At 34.2% G+C, this 14,571-nt stretch overlaps 1 protein-coding gene across 3 annotated transcripts in view; it reads right to left on the bottom strand.

Moving 5' to 3' along the window:
* DENND1B (DENN domain containing 1B) overlaps nt 1-14,571 on the bottom strand; it is a 334,070-nt gene that overhangs the window by 17,505 nt on the left and 301,994 nt on the right. For 2 of the 3 annotated variants that reach the window (XM_072648308.1, XM_072648307.1), the window contains exons 18-19: nt 11,629-11,685; nt 10,686-10,793 (exon numbers count right to left, since the gene is read on the bottom strand). In XM_072648308.1, the coding sequence (XP_072504409.1) occupies nt 10,686-10,793; nt 11,629-11,685 (165 nt within the window). The remainder of the gene's footprint in view (nt 1-10,685; nt 10,794-11,628; nt 11,686-14,571) is intronic. The other variant, XM_072648309.1, reaches the window with a different exon arrangement.

Here is a 14,571-nt window from a genome sequence, read left to right as displayed (position 1 = left end):
GTGGTGGTGGTAACACAATCCAATTTGTACTTTAGGAAAAGATTACAGATATGGGCTGCCCAAGACAGAATTATTAGTAGATGCTATGCCTCTATTTATATTTATCTATATTTATATTTATATGCCTCTATTAACTGCTATATACTGCTGGCATATATTGAGCATGTTGCTCCCCTAAGGGAGAAGGGGAAAGGAATAAGCATTTATTAAACGTCTGATTATGTTCCAGGTACTGTGCTAAATGCTTTGTAATTATAGTTATTTATAATATTTAGAAATATCTATTAAGACTCCCAGACCTTTTTCAAACAGTTTTCTAGCCAGGCTTTCTCCTTCCTATATATATAAACTGTTTCTTTTTTTTAAATCTAAGTGTGATTTTATTCATTCCTACTGAATTTCATGTCATTAGATTAATTCTAATACCCTAGCCTGCCAAAGACTTTTTTGGATCCTGACTCTATCATCAAGTGTATTAATTATTCTTCTTAGTTTTATGTCTTCTTCAAATCTGAGAAGTGTAGCATCTATTCCTTTATCCAAGTAATTGATAAAAATATTAAAACCAAGTATAGATTCTTGGGGCACTTCACTTAGAGATCTACCAAGATGATAGTGAATCATTAACAACTACTCTTAAGTTCAGTCACCTTAGTCTACATCTCTCTCTTTTCCATAAGAATATTATGAGATACTTAATCAAATATTTTGTTCAGATCTAGGTAAACTTTTATCTATAGAATTCCCCAAATCTCCTAGTTTAGTAAAACTGTCAAAAAAGGGAGAAGATAAAGGTAAATCTGGCACGATCTGTTCTTAATGAAGCTATGTGGACTCCTAAGTCATTGTTTTCTTTTACATTATTCACTATTTCTTTAATGAGCCATTCTAGAATTGTTTCAAGAATGGAAGTTGACTATCCTATTGTTTGCAGTGTCTTGCCATTAAAAAAAACAAAAACATTAGGGCAACATTTGTCTTCCTTCAGTCCTAAAGTACCTCTTCTGTTTCCTACAATCTTTGAAATGTAAGTAGAAATGGCTCAATAATCATATGCACCAATTATTTTAGCACCTAAGGGTTTCTAAAATTCAAAGTGATTTGTGCTCTTTTACCATTGCCTTATTTATACTGGTACCAATGATCCATTTCTGTTCTAGCATTACCAGTGTAAAACAAGAACTACACAGATACCAATTACCAAGATGGGAATCACTGGTCATCTTTCTTCTCTCTTGGTTTTCCATGTCTGTCTGAAGACAGTTACCTGGTCTGTCTCTTGAGCAAGGATCACTCCTCTGACTTCCAGAAACATTTATCCAACTGTGTATATAGGATATTTCTACTTTAGGTGTCCCACCAATACTTAAAAAATTAAAATTAACTGCCACACAACCCATTGTATTATGTTTCCCTCTACCCTGTTCCTTCTGATGTCAGAATTTCAGGTAAAGGCATTATCATTCATTCAGTCTTCCTAGAGAAGGTAAAATAAAATCAATTTTAAAATATTCTTTTGACTGAACATGTTCCTTAAAAACTCTGGTAATATAAACATTCAATTCTTTATTCTACTTTGTTTTTAAAAGATTTTATTTCAAGAGATGTTTAAATTTTGCTATGATTTTCTCTCATATAAAACAAGTTTAATATAATACCCACCAGAGGGCAGTCTCGTAATCTACAAGGTGAATTTTTTGCACACTTTTTTTCTCCCAATTAAAAGGAAATTCAACATTTAAAAATAGAGATACCTGAACAACAGAGACAAAATAATTTGCCTTCAAGAAAAAATAAAATGCTAACATTCTGCGGTCCATATTCTTCAAACTAAGTCCAATTTTTTTTTTAGAATTAGAACTTGTTTAAAATATACTGAAAATATACTTTGTTAAAGTATCAAATTACATACTAAAATGTTGCCTGCTTTAGGACTACTAATGAACTATATTAGGTTCATGTTTACAACCAATGGATATGAGATGGGACATTCAATATTATTATATCATTCATTTTGCTTCCTGAAAAATTCTTTTAAGCCCTTCGCTGGATTTCCCTATCATATTAAGCTAACATTTTAGTCATAACAGTAGTTCCTCAGTACGTAGCCAAACTAAACAAAACACTAAGAATTTATGCTTCTGAAATCAGCACGGACTGATATAACCTGGTTTTACTCCTATGCAATATTTATATTCAGCATTCCACTTTCTAATTATCTTCTTTCCTTTGTCCTCTTTGACCTTGGTTCTGCTTTAGTACTTGGGACCCACCCACCTTCTTCTTGACCAGAGTTAGTAAGCAGCTAGCTTCCTCTACAGATGATTACTAAATATATTTTATCTTGACTAAATGAATGGAAAATACTCTTCTATGAGAAGTGTTTCTCAAAACAACACAAATTCATGGCAGCTTTTTCTGAGAACTGCTCTATCTCCTTAGCAAGCATCATTCTCTCTATTCCTTTTTTTCCAAAAATAGACTGAAATTCCTAAGAAAATTATCAATAAGCACTAAAAATAAGCATATTTCCATTTTCCTCTTACCTACCACAAACCCTAAAACAGAGAGATTTGGACAGTCTGTGTTATGTTCACAGAAACATTTCATGTACAGAATCTTAAAATGTGATCTCATATACCACAAAAGTAAGTGCATCTGCTCAGTTTTCTTGCTTGTTTCTTGGATTCCTTGCAAATATCCACTCACAACCAAAATGTATCTTTAAAACATATCTCACTAACATATTCCTAAAAGGGCTTACCTAAAAGTACCATAACTATCCATATCTCTTTGAAGAAAAAGGCACATTGCTAGATTATAAAACACATTCATAGATTTTATGCTATACTTAGACTACTCATTGCAGTGATCTGTAAAGTCACCAAAAACATTAGGATCATTAAAAGGTAGTAGTTCAGTTTAAATTTACACTATTACTCTGTGAAATGATTTTACATGGAAAAGTAATAAAAATTCTATTTTATGACAAAAAGATGCATCTTGTTGGATTTGACTTAGCTAAGTGGAAGTTGGTGCATATATGCAAATATACATGTGTGGGTATATTTTAAGGTAAGCAAAACAGCATTAATTGGATTGTTCCATTTGCTCACATCTTGAAATAGAAAGCAATAGTCTATGGTTAGAATAGGGGGAAAGTAAAACAGAATTATTACTATTTCACTAAAATAATGTTGTCTTAATTTACTTTAATTTTTATGTACTTTTCCTGCTTGTAAACATAAGTAAATAGGTATATGTATGTTGCAAACTGCTACAGTTTTCAACATGCATAATGTTTAGCATATAATAAAAGAGGGTATGATCCATCATTCATAATTCCTTATTTTGGTTTTGCGTATTTAATTCATTGGAAAGATTAAAAAAATGAGGGTATTTTTATTAGTCCAAGAAATGAAATAGTTAACCACAATGTACATGACAAGGTTTTAATAAGGCTTAACAATAAAAAGCTTCAATCCTCTACTTTCACTAGATTTTGCTGTGGTTTTCCCTTGCTTAGGGCAATCCATCTGTTAAATGTTGATTTGCAGTTCAGTTAAGCTCCCTTGCTTACTCACACTAACATGCTCTTCTTACACACATACACACACACACACACACACACACACACACACACACATTTATATGCTGCTCCCTCTGATCTCACAAGACCTAACCTAAGGAAGAGTAAGTAATCTTAGTTTCAGATTTGTGTACATATAAGAGAGAATTTCCTTTCCAGAAAATGCATTTTCCAAGTGCAAATGAAAAAGTAAATATAGTCAAACCATCATTTCACAAAACAGACAAACTACCTTTACATTAGGTTTCACAGATAACTTGTCATGATTAGTTTCAATGCACTGTTCATTTCTAAACATGTAGAACAGCTTTCAAAAAAGAAATTTATGAAAGAAGCTGGGTATATCACTAAATATTAACTGTTAAAAACTATTCTACATTGAAACTAGTGGCAATATTCTCACTGGGCTCAAATGGCCCTATTTTCAATAAAAGTAGAGGAAGATTCTTTCCCTGGAGTCCTGTTAAACTGGGGCTACAGTTGGAACTGTCATCTTTGCAAGAAAGGGAAAAGGGCTGGGTTTTACAAATGTGAAGCCTAATTGGGAAATCTTCATGGCTGTCTCCTTGACATTTATTTAAGCCTCATCAACAAAATGGAAAATAACTGTACTAATTAGCAGACCAGCACACAAATTACTATTTGTTGGAGTGGAATGTATATTCACATTCTGTACTATAGATAAGCCAGTAATAAAAGAGAACTCTGACACAAGATACCTTTTAGTTATTTGGGGATATTTTATAGCATTCAATTTATAAACATTTTCAAAACTCATTTTTAGTTTTAAAGTACTTTTGTTTCAAATGATCATACTTTAGTTTTTCTAAAATACAAATATAAATTAATCCACTGACAAACCTCAAAGAAATGGTGTAAAGTTATCTATGTTGATTCTGAATACACTTCTTAAATGACTGGCCACATAAGCTATAAATGTGGATAAAGCAGGTTAAGGTTATTTCTCTGAGTAAAAAGATATAATTAATCAAAAAATAAAGTACATACCATAGTATGATTTAGAAAGTATTTTAATATTTAGAAAATCTTTGCTTTCCCCAGTGTAGAAACGTCCACCACTAATGCAGATGGCAAACTCTTTAAGTCTTGGCAGACAGTCTTTATAGTGCTATGATGACATAAGTGATTATTTGGTGACTATCTTTCTAGTGAAAAGCCTTTCAATGTACAGTCTGTGGCTGGATCTATATTTTGAGCCTTTAAATTAGTCTTCATATTCCATTGACAAAACCTTGAAGCACTTGCACCATCTCCAATGATGAACTATTGGAGTGGAATGTCAATTCCCATAGGCTCTGAAATGATCAGCTTAATTTCCTCATTTTCCAGGTAAGAAAAACAAGCCCAGAAAGATGAAGTGATTTGCCCAAACAGTGAGCAGCGACAGAGCTGCTGAGACTAGAAGCCAGATCTCTTGGCTCCCCTTATAGAAGCACACAAGGATAGGGAAATGTAGAAGAGGTTAGAGTTAACTGGTCTCTCAAGACTTCCCACACTTTTTTCCTTTTCAGGGGGAATCTCTCCTCTCCTCACTTAAGACACACGACACCTAGGCTTTATTCAAGGACAGCTAAATAACATAGTGAATACAGTGTCAGGCCTGGAGTTAGGAAAACTTCCTGAGTTCAAATCTGGTCTCAGACATTAGCTGTGACCTTGAGCAAGTCACTTAACCCTGCTTGCCTTAATTTCCTTATCTGTAAAATAAGCTGGAGAATGAATTTCTTTCCCAAGAAAATTCCAGATGTAATCACAAAAAGTCAGACACAACTGAAACAACCAAACAACTCCTTTTTATGACTCTTCATGATTTAATCTGAATTTAAAATATTAAGACTTTTGAGTACAGCACACAATGTGTTTTTCTCTGTGCCGGTACCCAAAGGATGGGCCCAACGTGCATGTTACTAAAATATAATAATATAATAATACCATACTATTATGTGTATTAATTACAGCGTATATGGAAAACTCTAAAAGGTATCTCTAGTATACAGCAAAAAGAGCTGAATTTTGATTGAAAGTGCCTGAATTAAACATTACTTTGCTTTTTACTAACCATGAGAGCCCGAACAAGTCAAGCTCCCCACAGCTTATTTTACTCACTGGCATTGTAAAAGGGCTGGGCTAGATCAGGTGTCAAACACATGACCTGCATGAGACCTATAACACTCCCAAATGTGGTCAATCCAGGTTAAAATGTTATTAGGAAGTTTTTAACAAAATAAATAAAAATACAATAAAACAGATAATATTACATTTTAAAACTAAGTCAATATGTGGCCTGCGGGGATTCCTGTATATGAATTAGTGACCCTTATTTTGATTTGAGTTTGATACCACTGTGCCAGATGAATTTTAAGGTCCCTTCCTGCTCTTGGCCTTATGATCTTGTAATCCAGACCAGGGGTGGGGCCACATGTGACCCTCTAGGTCCTCAAATGTGGCCCTTTGACTGAATCCAAACTTCATAGAACATTTGAGGGCCTAGAGTGCCACATGTCTCCTAGAAGCCACAGGTTCCCCACTATTGAGGGAAGTTTAGTTACTTAAAAGGTCCTAATCATGGGATCTACAACATGGAACTTAAGGATAACATTGTAGTGAGATTAGTGTATTCATCTATTTACCATTTATTACAAGGTAATACTATTCTCCTAATTCAGTCAGATTCATATATGGAAGATGAGACCAGAGTCTCAAATTTATACTACTACAGAATATATGTGTTTAAAAAAAACACATTTTCCTATCATTTAATTATATGTAAAGAGACAAAAGCCAGCTAGATTGTCTTTACTGCCCACCAGGTTATCTTTGAGGTAGACCAATTTTTAACTTCATAGGACAGACAAAAGAAAGAATGCTAAGCTCTCAAATTTCAATATTTCAGGCATTAAAGTAATACACAAATAGACTAAAAGCTGACATACTTAGCCTAGCATCTGCCACTGGCCTGTTCAATATTTAGTACTTTTAGTAAACTCAATATCTGACAATTTAAGTCAGCTAAGGTTCAGGAACAACAGGCAACTCCTGGGGGAAGGAGGAAACGATAGTGTTCTTTCCCTAGTGCCATCAGAATCTTCCTCTCACTCTACTTTGTAACAGTCAATTCAGCTATCTGTAATCATAGTCATGTTCCTCAGATTGTGTCTTCAATTTCATTGCTGCTTCCAAGATTACCCCAATATTTAGTAGATATAGTCTATCTTTGGCAAGTCATGTGACTGACTAGGTCTTCATATAAACTTTAAGGGAATAGGGGTAAGAGGGCTGGCACTCTTAAAATGTAGCTGTCCTGGTGACTTCATGGGCCTCAAGTCCACACCTTATGGAAGTGAAGCTCTTCGGCCTGTAGAAAAAGAGACTCAGGGATCATGAGAATTGTCCAAGTCCTTGAAAAGCCGGCACGTATTAGAAGGATTAGACTTATTACAGGACCCTGGAGTCAGAACAAGGAAAACTGTGTGGAAGTTGTAAAGTGGAAAATTTAGGATTCATGTCAGAAAATATATATCTTAACAATTAGAGCTTTCCAAGAGTGGAATCTTAACTAGGATGTTACTTTTTAATTTATTTATTAGTAATAGATGAAATTTGTACTATACCATGACATGACATGATAGAAAACCATGAAACAGACTAGATGTAAGAAGATAATTTGCAGAGCATTATGCAATCTTGTTTTATTTTCTCTGTCATAGCACTTTTTTAAAGGCATAGGTTATTAGAAAAAATAAGTCAGTAATCTGATTTTACATTTACATTTGTCATAAAAATGTGAAATAAGAAATAATAACTATATTATTATTTTAGTGACACTAGTATTTGTTTTTTACTTATTTGCCACTTCTAATACATATTTCTCTGCATTTAATTCTTACTTTTCAACTTAGACACCCTTGGGGGTTACAATGAAAATTTCTTTTCCACATTTAAGTAGTCTTGGGCAAAGAAATAATTAAAAACTTATTAATCACATTGCAGAGAATGAATATAATCCAAATGGTATTTGAAAATTAATAAACACAGAATTACCATAATTTAAAACAATACATTTATTATAGAAAATTAGAGCACCTGGAAGCCTAAAAATAGATATGTCATTCTAATAGTGACATGGTCAACCACAGAAATGAATTAAAATTATGTTCCTAAGCTACCATTTAGTAAATAATATTCAATAGTTTAACAAGGATTTAATAAGCACACACTGTGTGCTAGGCAGTTCAGTAAACACTGGCAATACACAAGCAAAGCTGAAACAGTTCCTACCCTTAAAGAAGTTAATATTTGTGCACTCAATAACTTATTTATTTGAAGAACTCAGTGTATCACATAGATCTATCCACTACAGGTCTATCTTGCTGTAATCAAATCCAGAGCAAATAAATTAAGAGAACAGGTGATACAATGCACAGAACACTGGGCCTGGAAGCAAGAAGACCTCAGTTCAAATTCAGCCTCAGATGCTTACTAGCTGTGTGATCCTTGGGAAGTCACTTTAATTTCTGTCTGCCTCAGTTTCCTCATCTGTAAAATAGAGATAATAATAGTAACTACCCGCTAGGGTTGCTGTGAGCATCAGATGAGACAACAATGATACAGTATTTAGCACAGTGCCTGACACAGAGGAAGATACTGAGGCAAACAAGGTTAAGTGTCACACAGTTAGTAAGGGTCTGAGGCCAGATTTGAACTCACAAAAATGAGTCTTTCTGACTATATTCCTTACCCTCTATCCACTGGGCCACCGCCACCTACCTGCCCCTATGACTGCTTAGAGGTAGTGTTATCCACATTGGGCCCTAAATAGCTTACATCCACCTTACCTTTCTTAAGTATTTCTTCCCTCAGACCAGTGTGAAGATTGAGGGTGGTCCAGTGTACTTGGGGGAGGAGTGGTGGAAACAATGTCCTAAAGCCCATGCAGGTTAGGGTAGTAAACTGTCTTTAAGATTTAATTGGTTCAGGTGACAAAGGTTCTGGATGTTTCAGCACAAAAACAACCAAGGCAGGTGGGCTGGACTTCCTTCCTCATTATTCTGACTGAAGATTAGCAAAATAACGCTGCACTTAGCTGAATCAAGGCTGTATCCTTTCGTCAATAAACATTTATTAAGCACCTACTATATGCCAGGTACTGTGCTAAGTGCTAGGGATACAAATATGAAAAAAAGACAGTCTTTGCCCTCAAGAAGATTATAATATAATGGAGATCTTAGGTAATCTGAATGTCCTACTCCAGCTACGGCTAAGTAAACTTCCTTTTGTTAAATGCTAAATAACGTATAAATGTGTCATTTTATTACAGTCTCAGACCTGAACCATCAGATTGGCCTAGTCTGCTCTCACTTATCACATGAGGGAAAGGGGCAAGGAAATGTATGGAAAGATACCCGAGGGAGGTGGTACCAGTAAGCACAGGATCTAGGGAGTATAACTCTAGACAGGTCTTTATAAATACTGACTACCTAGGTTTCCCTTTTCCCCTGTTCTCACTGCGATGGTGATTTTTTTAGGAAAGCAGCACAGTGGATTTAAAGTTAGAAGACCCAAGTTCTGGTTCTAGTTCTACTCTTAGCTACACAGCTGTGTGGTTTTTACCAAATTATTTATATTCTCTGAGTCTTATTTCATCATGTGTAAAAGGATAATTCTGGAAAAAATGATCATTCAAGACACAATTCTAAAATCCTACAATCTGATGATTAAATCTAAGATACTTTACAAGAGAAAGGTTAATAGTTGTCCTGCTACACGTCCAAAAACAAAATGACTCACAGATAAGAGAAGTAGGATATATAAAAAGAACACCACATTCAGAGTCCAAAGAACTGGGTTTAAATCCAAGGCTCTGCTATTTATTTTCTGTGTGGCTTAAGAAAGTAACATCTTCTCTGACCCCCAGGTTCCCCACAGATAAAATGAGGAGCTTGGATTAGATAATCTTTAAGGTGCCTTATAGCTATAAATACTGTCTATTTTGGAAAATGAGGTACACCTGAATGAAAATCCCAAAGATAAAATTAATTACTATTATCTTTGCTTCTTATGAACAAAAGACAACAAACTGGTGGTGAAACATAATGTTACTAACCTGCATGAGTTTTCTTCTAACATCTTGGGTTCCATGACCCATTTTATAGACTAGATCAGTGGCATCAAATTCAAATGGAAATGGGAGCCACAACACCATACATAAAGATTCCTGTAAGTCACATACTAACTTAGGTTTTAAAATGGAAAATTATCTATATTTTACTGTGTTTTTATTTATTTTACTAAATATTTTTCAATTACATTTCAATCTAGTTTGGGCACCTGGGAATGTCATAGACTGTGTGTCTAACCCCTTTAGACTAGGGATCCTGAAAGGAAATCTATTCTCTCCACATCTAATACATCTACATCTCTCTACATCTATCATTATTGGGTTATATTACAATCATGACTCAATGCACAATGTGATTTGTCTTTTTATAGAATGTCTTGTATTTTGTTTTTTTATAGAATGTATTTCCTATTCTCAAAATTCTCCCCATAAATGTGTGTATATAGATATGCACATACACTTATTTTTAAACAGAGCATGTATAATCAATCAATCAAAATGCACTCACTAAGTGTCTAGTATGTGCTAGGTACTAGGCCGGCAGTAGGGAAAGAAAGACAAAAACAAAACAATCTTAGCTCTCAAGAAATTTACCTGTTAATTGGAGAACATAAGTACCTAAGTAAAAACAAAATATATTTACAAGGTAATGTGCAAACATTATCAAGTAGGGAGGGTAGGAAGTGCTCATGTAAGAATTGTGCTGTAGCTGAATTTTAAAGGAAACCATATATTCTAAGAAGCAAAAGTAATTTTAGGCAGAGATGGGGCTTATACAAAAGCACACATGAAGGAAATAGAATGCCATATAATCTGGCACTTTCTTTACCATAAAAAGTACTTTATAAAAGTGAAACATTTTTTACCTAGTCAAAAAGAGAACAATAAAAAATTCAAAAATAATAGAATAATGAAAATAAATTGGTTATTTTTTAAAGCAAATATTCTAAGCCTTACCTGTGCTAGTTTATGCTTCTCTAGCTTTCCACCTTTTTCACTGTGTAATGTGTAAACTGGGGTATACTGTACAGAACCAGAGCAAGATCCGTAGTTTTCTTCATTCTCCTATACAAAGAGATACTTTTGCTACTTATTTAGCATATTCACCTAGTTACTTTAAAAAAGTGGGCTGAAAAACTAGGACCTAATGAATATAAATACTATATAACTGGCTGAAAAAAGTACAGGATTTTTCCAGTGGAAAAATGACATTAATTTTTACATGAAACTAATAGCTTTCAAAATGAGTTTTGTAAATATTTAATAATTTAAGTAAATTTTATTTTAAATATAAATTTGTTTACTTTATCTCTTATCACAGTCATAGGGAAAAATATTAAACAGTTCTAACAGTGACTTCTGAACAGAACAGAAATTCAGGAGAATATAGTAATCTGAGAAACTCTTTCCAGAATATATATTAAAATTAATTCTGCCTTTGGAAAGTTGAAAACATTGCCCAGCTTAACATAACTAATACTATAAAGGCCATATAAAACAAAAATATCTGAGTTAATTCTAAGCTAAAAGACCCTCACCTTTTAAACTCTCAGCTTGAAGCAAAAACTTCTATTATGATATCAAGGCGATCAACTTTATGAAAACATACATGCCTTAAAATAACTCTGAAGACCTCTGTTATTCAATGATAAAACACGCAAACAATAAAGAGATTACTCAGTGAATACATATAGAATGACAGATAGTTGCCAGAGGGCTTGTTATGAAAAATGTATTATTGAACAAAGGACTATTCAAAAGTCATTAGCAACACAATTCTCATGTGATTTGTATAAGCTTCAAACTAATATATAATGCAGATGTATAATATACTGTAAAAGTATAAGCTTCAAACTAATGCAAGTGCAAGGTTCGAGGAAAGTAAAACTCTATGACATACCCTGTGTTTCAGCTTACTCTTTACTTCTTTTATTCCTTGTTTAGCATGGTTCTTTGCCTAGAGAATGAAAAAAGGGTCTGTTTTAGTTGTATTCAAAGAGTGAGCCATGAGAAAACAATAAAAATTACATATTACGTAGACGGATTTCAGGTATATTATATAACACTTAGAATTTGTCCAAGTTACATATCTGTCCAAGGTGGATATAGCCTGTTAATATATGTATGGTATGTTCATATAATGCTTCATTAGATTGTGAACTCTTGCAGGGGAAGAACTTGTATCCTCAGCAGCACGGTGCCAGGCACAAAGTAGGTGTTTATAAATGTTCACTGACTACTGACTAATATGTGAGTAGTTCTACTCTACTTGAATATAAATATCAAGTAAAGACAACATTCACCATACTTAGCTTCCCATATTGGAAAGAATATCTTAGGAATTAGCTAGACAACTGATGCCCAGCAATGTGGTTGGAAGGGAAAAGAGTATAAAAATATGTGGTAAGTCACTCTGGGGAAAATGTTCATTTAAAATAACCAAAAAAGTGATTCTCTTTGACATCTTGCAAAGAAATTCATTTTAGGAGAAATGAAGTACTTGTACATACATGTGGAGAATTTGACTAGTGGTTTTTATTGGAATAGGTTTGTTGTTCCATACAGGCACAGAACTGGAAACAATTAAGTAAAAGCTACCCTCTTTGCTTTATTACAGAATACCTATGGAATCAATATTAGGGATCAGTACTCCTCAGGTTCTGGTGTGAATTTTTAAATTAGAAGTTGCTTAGAAGGTAACTTTCTGTGAATGTCTTTTAATTTTTCTGTAGCTCTTATCACTTTAACTTGTTTTTGATGAAATCCCCATTAAGAAAATCCCAAAGTCATTTAAGCAACTTGGCATAGGTAAAGAAATAGTAGACACTCTCCACCCACACTCAGTGAAGAGGATAGATAGATAGATAGATAGATAGATAGATAGATAGATAGATAGACAGATAGATAAGAGGGAATACAGATAGATCCAATTCAAACAGTATTTTCCCAGCTTATGATATCCACTTTCAGTGAGGCAAGCCTATTCTCACTAGAATTGGTTACCCACCTTTTGGCCTAACCATCTTCTTTTCATGCTTTAAATATTCACTTTCATTCAATCTTCCTTACTACAGCAATGCTGGATTCTCAATCATGCCCAAAATCCCTTCCTTTGCAATCTGTCACAGAATCTGCTTATCTATTTTTAGCTTTCTCTTACTCAAGTTTTGATCTATATTTAGCTGTACTGTTATTCAAAAGGGTAGGATGCAAATTTTCAACCTACAAGGTTTGTAGATAAGCAATTGTTTTTTAAAGAGTTGCTGCTAAATAAATATCATGAACCCTACTTTTTAAAACATGCTAAACCAAAGATGATGTTGGGTGGGAGAGATTTCTTTTTTGTGGCACAATATACACTCACTTTGTTTTACTCAATATCAATTGCTTAGACTTTATGTGAAGTTTTATTGTATCAAGTAATTTTGCTTATGGCTTCTGATTTCAGGGGAAAGCAGCTAATGTGGAAACTTCACTTTCTCCAGCTATCCTCATTATGGAAAAGATCATTACAGTGTTCAACTTCACAAGTCTAAGATGAGGGAAGTAGAAACATAGCTAGAGAGCAATTCACCTGGAAAAAAGGGCCTTGGGGGGGCGTTAATGAATTGTCAGTTTTTTGTAAGTTAACATGAAATTTAGCACCTAAAAAAACGAATTTTTAGATTGCATGGTGAGGTATAGTGTCCAGGACTGTGGAAATGTCAATCTTGCTATATTCTTCCCTGGTCAAACCATATCTGGGTTAATTATGAATATCCTATTCAAGAAAGAATATCAAAAAGCTAGAAAGCATTCAGTGGAGAGAATATTTAAAAAGCCTCGATATTTTAACCTATAAGTATTGGTTAAAATAAATAGGCATGTTTAGTTTGAAGAGCTATTGGGTGAGAATGGAAGAAGGAGAGGTAAGCCTGATAGGTATATTCAAGTATTTTGAAGCCTGTCATGTTACCATTTAGAAGAGGGACTGAGCCTGTTTTGCTTGAGTTTAGATATCCTAAGTAAAAACAATGGGTGAAAAGTGCAAAGAATCCAATTTAGGCTTCATTTGAGGAAAAGTTATATGACATTTGGCAAATCACTTAACTTCTCAGAACCTCAGGTAACTAAGATTATACTGGTAAGGGGAACTTCCTTACATCAAAGAAATCACTGGTAAAACAAAACAAAACAAACTATTTCAAAGGAGTGTCTCAGTAGGTTCTCCCACTGAAGATCTTTAAGTTGGGTGGTCATTCACTGGGTATGTTTATATAATGAAGTTGATGCTAGCTTAGGAATAATTTCTCCAAAGTTTTATAACTTGCATTAGAGAAATAATTTACTTTCAGATGAGAGACAGACTCATATAATGGAGAAAAGGCTGGCCTTGAAGAACAGGAGTCTTCTGCTTCTGACAATACATGTGTGACCCTTAGCAAATCACTTAACCTTTATTTGCCTCAGCCAACTATCTAAGACTACTCTATTAAATCACAGAGAATCCCACGGTGACTAAGTCACAGGTCTTTCTAAATTTCTGGCCTGGACTATTGCAGTAGCCTCATAACTGGGCTCCTGATTTTGAGGCAGCTAGGTAGTGCAGAAAATAGAACAGTGGGCCTGGAATCTGGAAGACCTGAGTTCAAATTCAGCCTTGGACACTTACTAACTTTGTGACCCTGAGCAAGTCATTTAAATTCCATTTGTCTGTTTCCTTAACTGTATAATGGGTACCTAACCTACAGAAATGTCATAAGGATAAAATGAGATCCTTGTAAAATGCTTAGCACAATGCCTGACACATAGTAGGTACTCCAGAAATGCTTATTCTCTTCTCTTCCCCTCCCCGTTTTTTGTA

The sequence above is a fragment of the Notamacropus eugenii genome, chromosome 2, assembly GCF_028372415.1.
Source record: "Notamacropus eugenii isolate mMacEug1 chromosome 2, mMacEug1.pri_v2, whole genome shotgun sequence".
Lineage (NCBI taxonomy): Eukaryota > Metazoa > Chordata > Mammalia > Diprotodontia > Macropodidae > Notamacropus > Notamacropus eugenii.
Note: the sequence above shows the minus strand (reverse complement) of the source record. Positions and strands in the feature narration are given on the sequence as shown.